General features: G+C 38.9%; 1 protein-coding gene across 1 annotated transcript; it reads right to left on the minus strand.

The window, feature by feature from the left end:
• Positions 1-1831: 1831 nt before the first annotated feature.
• LOC119890332 (haptoglobin) lies at positions 1832-7029 on the minus strand. Its single transcript, XM_038701550.1, has 4 exons — positions 6939-7029; positions 6498-6586; positions 2719-3002; positions 1832-2470 (listed from the first exon to the last, which is right to left on the minus strand). The coding sequence occupies exons 1-4, from the start codon at positions 6959-6961 to the stop codon at positions 1907-1909; spliced, it is 960 nt and encodes a 319-aa protein (XP_038557478.1). The 5' UTR covers positions 6962-7029; the 3' UTR covers positions 1832-1906.
• Positions 7030-8677: the final 1648 nt, after the last annotated feature.

Genomic DNA, 8677 nt, shown 5'->3' on the forward strand with positions numbered 1-8677 from the left:
ATATTAATATTTTAGAAGGAGAACTTCTTGCACCCTGCTGCAGACCTGCTAAAAAGTACTTCTTACTCCCTCTAACAGCTCTATTTTTGTTTAACCTACTAAATGCCAGAAATGTCAAAATGATTCTGTGTACACTTCAGATAAAAATCTCTTTCAGCTGCCGGTATGATATCACTGACTGTAAACCAAGACCCACTCCTGTATGCACTGTGAGGGTCATTATTCAGCTCAGCAGCAGTTGGTCAGAGGAGTGAAGGAAGAAAGAGACAGTAATCTTATGTCCTGCAGGGAATCAACAGCAATGCAGCAGGTTTATTGGTTCAAATCAGCAGTGGTCTTCTTTGTGGAAGTTGTCAGTTGGATATTCATAGCTATAATTAACTGATTACATAACTCACTTACATATTTGAGATGACAGTAATGAAGAATATCAGCCTCTTCATTACCTTCTTCTCATCCTAAGCTCATACGTATTTCTCACATTACACTGAAAAAGGAGGAATAAAACCAGTCGCCTCCACCTTGCGCTTTGATTTTTCCGTCCTCCCTTCCCTCATTTGCTGGACAGGCAGCTGTCACCATCCTACTTTTCTGGGGTGGAGAAAAGCATTTGTTGTTGAGACAGTTCATGATTTGTGGCGGAGTAGACACATCTGCCAGACGAAAATATCTTTGAAGTCCCGCTGCTCTGGGTGGTGGGAAGAAAAACATCTGCAGGCAACAGTTGAAAAACACAAATTCTGAATTGTGTCATTCACTTTTATTCCATTGTCAACTGTTGCTTTCACGCTGATGACTGCACATGATGAAATGTCATCTCAACCTTTAAAGCTGCCAAGTCTCTTTTCAAACTTCAAACTGGTGTTGGCAAGTTGGAGATACTATCAAGTGACTAGATTTTTAAAGTTTCCAATTGAAAAAAATCCCACCCCCTCTGCTCAGGCCTCCTTCCAAAGCCACTCCCACAAAACACATTTTCATGCACAGTGAGAGCATGGGCAGACAGTTGCATGCGCACAGGTAGGTATACAGGCAGGTAGCTCAGCCAATCATTTAATTCTGTCCCAATGAAATGATTGGCCGTGCTTATTACAGTCCTGAGACAACCACAGATACCAGAAAGAACTAGTTTATATACTGAACAAAATTATAAACGCAACACTCATGAGCAGTCATGAGCTGAACTCAAAGGGCGAGTGGCCTTTTATTGTGGCCAGCTTAAGGCACACCTGTGCAATACCCATGCTGTCTGATCAGCATCTTGATATGCCACACCTGTGAAGTGGATGAACTATCTCAGCAAAGGAGAAGTGCTCACTAACACAGATTTTGACAGATTTGTGAACAATATTTGAGCGAAATAGGCCTTTTGTGTACACAGAGGAAGTCTTAGATCATTGAGTTCAGCTCATGATGAACGGGGGAAAAAGTGTTGCGTTTATAATTTTGTTCAGTAGCTTATTTCAAACAGCTACACACCAGCCATCGTGAAGAGAGTGGTGAGATGCAGTAATCGTTTAGGTATGGGGATAACAGTGCTTTCCTGGAAGGTATTCATGGCGTCGCACTCGTTTGTACACATGAAAAGTGACAGACATTGTTGTGGAAAGAATGGAAAAAGGAGCTATAACAATATCATGCTACATTGTCCTTCAGTCTTGACAGACAAGAGTCATAATTGGTACGACCTCTATAACGTAAACATATGACGTTACTGACCATTTGCTTACAAGTCATAATAATGTTTTTCTGTGAATGGAAATTTGTGTGTATTATTGCAAATGAATTTTCCCCTTTCAAATCACAACAATTAAGTGACAGAACACAGCAGTGGTCACATGACAAGCATTTAATAAAATTCAATGACTCAACACATTACAATGATTTCTCTACAGAGCCTGTGGCTCTATAGCTGCCATGCGTACATCTTAGACATTGCATCAGAGCGCAGAGCAGACGATTTCTCTGTATCCCCTCTGACGACACTGTGGATCCAGGGCAAATATGAGGAAATCTTCATATAGACTCCATACTTGTACCTGTTGCAGGACTTGTCATAGGAAAGGATCCCTGCAGCGTAAATGTCCCCGGTTTCAGCATCTGTCACAACCAGAGCGCCTCCTGCATCACCAAAGCAAACATTTTCCTCAAACTTGCTGGGTCCAGTGCAGAACATATTGTCGTCTACAGCTGGTGTGAGCTCAATATGTTCATATTCGGCCTTACAGTCAGAGTGATTGGCCAGGGGGAGTACAAGGTGTTTGAGTGATGCAGCTGGGGTGAGGAGGGCCCCCCAGCCCCAGCCGGTGATGACCCCTGACCCTCTCAAGGTGTCTGCCAGGTCTTGGCCTCTCTCTGGCAGAGGGATTGGGGTCACTTTATCACTCATAACCACAGGCTCCTTCAGCTGGATCAGAGCCAGGTCGTTGTCCCAGTCAGATTGGTTCTGGAAGCCTGGATGGAGAACAACCTGCAGGAGGGGAAGGTAACATAGTTCTTTAATAACTGACATTTTGGAGATATATTGTCTATACTGTATATAATAAAAAATAGAACAAAATCTACATATTACTATTTTCTGTAATTCAGCACTGCATTATGGTTATTATGGAAATCAAATCTTTGGCTAGAACTTAAAATAAATCCACACTAAAAGGACGAATAACATGCACTTGACTGGGGCCTATTTAACCTCAGTCAAACGTTTATCTTTCTCACCTTCTCTACAGCGACCTCTTTGGAGGCATCAGCTTCCACCCGTTTTGAAATTCCCAGGTATACTTTAGGAATGACGGGATCTTTTCCCTGAATATCCTGTCGACTTTTTTTGACAAAAAGGTTCCTTCCAGCTGTCAAAACCCAGCGATCAGAGATGAGAGCACCACCTGCAAAGCCTCCGTCCAGCACACTGTCAGCAATGTAGACCATGGCCTGCCAGGGGACATGAGGAGCCAAAGTCCCCCCAACCATTCGCCTGGGACGGAGTAATTCTGACCTGGAAGCTGAGACATAAACATAAGTTATTTGTATTTGAAGTTTTTTACATTACACTTTGTTCTCTTGTGACCTACACTGTAAATTTCGAAAGGTTAGGTCAACGTCACAATGTTTTTGATGCCTATGATCACATTTTGTTAAATAATATGCTTTCTGTGAGCTTTGATTAATCTGCTTACAGCTGGTTCACATCATATCTTTCTGTGTGTGCCACAAGGACCAATTTTAAGGCTCCTACTCTTTACTCTACATATGATTAATTTTTATTTTTAGGGGTGGAAGTAACAAATTACATTTAGTCTTGTTTGTGTCACAGAGTTCTCTTTCTCTTGTATTTATATATATTTTTTAGTACTTTTAAGTAATTTTGCTTGTGCTTATTTTCAGTTCAGTTCAATTCATTGTCAATTTTACTTTTACATTTCAAGTTGCATCCAGAGTAAAAACAAAATCATATGAAAAGTCATGATAAACCGTTAAAAAAACCGTGAGGGAGGTGGAAGGGTCGCGGTCGTACTCAGGACAGGTGAGCATGCAAAGTGACCCAAATCAAACACCTACAGTGCTGCGTGACCTACAGCTGCATTCTGGGTCCGGCAAAGACGCTATCTTCAGTAGGTGTGTGAGGTCTTTCTGCTGTTTTTGACAATAACCCCTGTCACAATTGTGAAAGCAGGCTGATTCAGCTCAAAATGTTTGAAAACTCAATGCTCAGTGGGACAGAGAGGTTGAGTGGACTCGTTGCATTATGCATAGTGTGAATGAACTGAATCAGCAGAGAAGTTGAACCTAGAACCGACTGTGGAGGACTTTGCGGTGCAAAACACTTGCAGAATGACATTCAGACAGGTGAGTACAACAACAAACTCACTGATGGATGTAACCTACCAGAGGAGAACATCAACAATCCCTGCGTTGCCTAGGAACATGTGCAATGTGTGTGCACTATGTGGTGTGTAAAAACTGTGCAGAGTCTTATTTTAATGTTTGTGGGCTACAGCTGCTGTCGAGTTCATAGTGTCTATATATCTCTGTGTTGTCTACCTTGGTGATATTTAATTCTGCAGTTAAAGTGGCAGGCTGTTTAACTTATGTAGCATTGTTGCACCCGCTGTGTTGTCCATAGCAAGAAATTTTACTTTTATTTGAGTAAAACAGTCTAGTACATTCCATCCCTGTTTTCATGCTGATGTCACGGACTCCACAGCAAAACAGACGTTCCCCAAGTTACAGTCTGCTCTTTCATGACATCTATTATTAATTTAAAGCTTGTTCTAAACTCCAAAAAGAGCACATGCATGCATTTCACAAAAGAGCAAACCTCTGATGTTCCTATTAATGTTGAAGGTTTATTTGCTGGATTTACAAAAAAATCCTATTTGTTATTGTTCAAATTAGTGTGTCTATATTGACTTGTCTTGCTTTCCTCTGGTATATAAGCTATGTAATATGTTCTCAAATTTCTCTTGATCTTAACGACATCGCCTGAATAAATAAAGACACTGCTAACTAATTCCTTTCCAAGATGTCTGTAGAGCCCAGATATTAAGAACGTTTCACCCGTTTAAGTAGTTTATCTTTCTGTGTAAAACATTGTTGACAACATTTTTGTTCTTCCCAGTTTTCCCTCTAGTAGAACTTAAACACATTTAATTAAATATGATCTCCTCGACCCTGGGGTTATCACACTGTAGCATATGCACTGTAGTCATTTAAGCGTATTGTTATCACTTCCAGAGATCTTCTCTTAAACTGAGCTTTGTCGTCTGAATGTGAACGTCTTTCATGCTTTGAGGTCTTCCTCCAACAGTGGCCTATAATTTATTCATCGCAAAGCAAAGAAGGGAACCCACTCTCTGTGCTTTATTTAGTGTGTCTTTTGTGATTGAAGTTTAAGTTATCCTCTCTTCAAAGTGAAGGCAACATGCTTAGTACACGGGTGGCTCCAAACTAACTTAATCTTGTAATTCTACATCGTGACAGAGATTATTTAGAGGGAAAGAAGTGTCTTGTTCAGGGTTTTCAGCACATTAAACAACTGCTTACAAGCACAATAAATGAATGACTAATTACATTTAGCTGATGCTTTTATCCAAAGTGACTTACAATTGGTATATGTCAGAGGTCACACACCTCTGGAGCAACTAAGTGTCTTGCAGTGGATTTGAACCCAGGTCTCTCACACCAAAGGCAGGTGTTTTACCCACTGCCCCATCACCTCCTGCATTACAACGGGTTTTCTGCATTACAGAGACTGCATGAATAAAAAATGGATTCAGTAGTTCTGTTACATTCAACGTTTTCTTTCTCTAATTACTTTATTTACTAAAAAACAAACTCCCTTCTCTCGCCACATCTGTCACTGGATTCTAATCACTTAGTTTATCATTTTTTTTTTTTTAGAGCTGATACTGTAGCTTTACAGCAAAATGAAGAGGAATATCTGAAATGAGCAGTAATAGCCCAGCCCTAAGAACCCACAGGGAAGCCGTGTCATTTCATGCAGGAGTTATCTATCTGAACAGCAGCTGTCGAGGAGATATTAGTCTAAAACAGTAGCTTTGCTGAACTGGGGCCTGTGGTTGCTTGGATCCACTTGAATGTGTTCTGAAGTAAAAGGCGGCAATTTGGATCTCTGAATAAGTCATCATGGAAAAATGTGGGGTTATATTCTGACTGTGTGTTCCCAGGTTTGTTCTGTTAGAGTCTATAGGATGTGTTTTTATAAATGCCATACTAACCCATTCATTTCAGCAAACTCAGTATCCTCTTTTAAATCTCTTATCTCTTAACTGATGGAATGTGTTGTAGTTTTTTTCTAAATTATTTTATCTTTTACTTTTTGGATTTTATTTACTTTATTACTTTATTCCTGGCGTCTCTAAAATTGTTCAGAGGTGTGGATGTGAGTGGTTGTTTGTCTATGTGTGGCCCTGCGATGGCCTGGCGACCTGTCCAGGGAGTACCCCGCCTTTCGCCCGATGTAAGCTAGGATTGGCTCCAGCCCCCCCGACCCTGTACGCAGGATAAGCGGTTGATGATGGATGGATGGACTTTATTCCTGGCTTTCCTGTACTGTATTTAGTAACTTTATTTTTTTGAAAAGGATGCTTAATAAATAGAGTTAATACAACAAAATACCAGTAAAATGAATGACATTATCATCAGCCTCAGCTGTACTTTGTGATCAGTGCTACTTAGCAAATGTTAGCTTGCTAACAAAAATGAGAAGGTGAAAATGGGAAACATTATATCTGCTAAACATCAGCACGTTAGCATTTAACTCAAAGCAACAGCTATTTGCATGGCTGTAGACTTGTACTAATCTTGCTTTCTTGCTTGCTGATCAAACGCAGTACCCTACCAACAACAAATCTTTGTATATTTGTAGCAATAATATGGAATATTGATGTAAAAGTAGAAATTGGTTTTGAATTAAGGCCCCGTTTTTATCAGCAAAGACATGCTTGTGTTTTGTAGCATGTGTCTGTGTGTGTTACCCGACACAGAGCGTTTCATCCCTTCTTCGCTGTGAGTCACATCTGCCAGACAGGCCCATGCAGCCAAGAGGAGCACAGTCAAAGAAAACCTTTAAACAACAACAGAGGCACATGATGATGAACAAACGTTAAATTTTTCTTTTATTTTGGAACAACGAAGACAATAAAACTGGGCCCATTTTAGGATTAGGAATGACAAATTGTAAACAAATCAGTTATTTAATTATTGAGTTAGATAATTAAGCATTTGATTTACATGAGCTCACCAAACATTTCTCGATAATTAATGGAAAAATTGAGTTGCAAAGCTTTTTAAAAGACTTAAATTATTATTCTTAAATGTATTATTACCATGTTGTTGTAAATAATGATAAGGCTCCACTACGTATATAACATTTGGCACTGAGGAAGAGAGATTTAAAAATGAATATTTTAACTTACCCCATTTTGTTGATAATAATCATCTTCTCCAGCGATGGTTATATCTCTTATAAGTGCACTGTGCATTTTGGAGCCAGGAAGTATTTATATCTGCAGAAAGACAGAGCCTCTGGCCTGGAAATTTCTGTTTGGCACAAAAAATGTTGATTCCTGTAATCTGAAATAAATGGTTGCAAAATGTTACTTTCCAGCAAGGCAATAACAACTTGTACTGTCTGCATAGTTTTGCATCATAGTTTACTAAAAGTACACAAGGTTTTTGATCTCTTGTTGAATATTGATATTGCAACAGACTGTGCTGTTTAATCTGTTATTACAAAATATAAGGCAGATATTGCCTCAGTAGGTTTCTCTGGAACAAAAACAGACAATGTTCAAATTCCTGGCATTAAATAGTTAATTGTGACAGCTGCAGTCAGGCAGGTATATGCTGGAGGGAGGAAAGTCCTGGATTACTGCTTTGGGAATTTACAAGAGGCCACAGAGAGATTATAGAGGTTTGTAATTATTATTATTAATACAAGATGTTTCCAAATTTAGAGTTTGCTGCTTTGTTTAATTTAGCATCTTAAATTACAATTTTTTGCAATATTCACATTGTTTGACTGCTGGTTCCTAGTGATTGAAATAATGAACATCGTGCCAAAACAAATGACTAAGCACATATTGTGACAAAAGAAAATACTGAAAAATACGGTAAAAACAGGAAAAAATGGTGCATAGTTATTTTTCGCCTAAAAAGAATGAAATAAAATCCTCTTACATGCACACATACAGTATATTACAGTTTTTCTCAATTGCTTAAACACTATAACCAGGGTGTTGTACTAAAATTTCAAGACCAACTCCATTTTTCAAAAAGCACAACCATTTTCCTAAACTCTACACACAAATCCCTTACTTTCTCTTTGCCTACACCATGAGGTCACTGAGAAAGCACTGACATTCGATATTGTTCACTCATAACAGTCATACACTCATCAACACTCAACACTCATAACAGGTTAATAATCATAACAGGTTGAGCTCAATTAGCACACAGCTACCCAGGTGGAAACACAAAGAGTCATAATTGATAACACACCAATCAGAAGCTTCAATAGATATATAAAAGGGCCAAGTCAGTTCATTCAGTTTTGGAACTATGGATCCAGAGAAATGTGAAGGGAGAGGTGTAGGACCGAGGGAGGAGGAAGAGGAAGGAGGCATGTTGTGTTCATCGTGTGAAAAGGTTTCAGAGGGGGAGAACCACAAGCAACATTACTAATAACCAGTTTTTGTAGCATCGGTTTGAATTTATCTCACCTGTGTGTAAAACTGTGTTGTAGTGTGTGTGTTTTGAGGGATTGTGTCTTATGTCTGAGGGCAACGTGTTGTGGATTTGTGTTTAGAGATTTGATAAAAGAGGCATAATTTCAAGAAATATGTTTATGCAATCAAGAAAAACTGTAATCAAACTTTATTTATATAGCACAAGTTATACATCAAATGCAACTCAAAGTGCTGAACATAAAAAGAGTTAAAAATAGCATAACTTTTGAATGAATAAAATAAGTATAAATAATAATAAAAGTGTGAAACAAGAATACCCACACTAGATAAAAGCCAAACTAAAAAGGTGTTTTTAAGTTTTGATTCATTTCCTTTTTTAAGTTTTTTTTTTTTTAAGATATCCACACTCTCTGCTCCCCTCAGGAGCTCCGGCAGGCATTTCCACAGGCTACAGCCATAGTGAATAA

Source organism: Micropterus salmoides, unplaced genomic scaffold, assembly GCF_014851395.1.
Source record: "Micropterus salmoides isolate LMB-PRFRI ecotype aquatic unplaced genomic scaffold, ASM1485139v1 Ms_hic_scaffold_6, whole genome shotgun sequence".
Lineage (NCBI taxonomy): Eukaryota > Metazoa > Chordata > Actinopteri > Centrarchiformes > Centrarchidae > Micropterus > Micropterus salmoides.

Bases quoted from the DNA above. Each gene is read 5' to 3' on its own strand.
- LOC119890332 (XM_038701550.1), bottom strand. From the start codon at position 6,961: ATGATTATTATCAACAAAATGGG. The intron at 6,587-6,938 runs GTAAGTTAAAAT...TGTTGTTTAAAG, and splicing joins ATTATTATCAACAAAATGGG to GTTTTCTTTGACTGTGCTCC. The intron at 3,003-6,497 runs GTAACACACACA...TTTATGTCTCAG, and splicing joins GATGAAACGCTCTGTGTCGG to CTTCCAGGTCAGAATTACTC.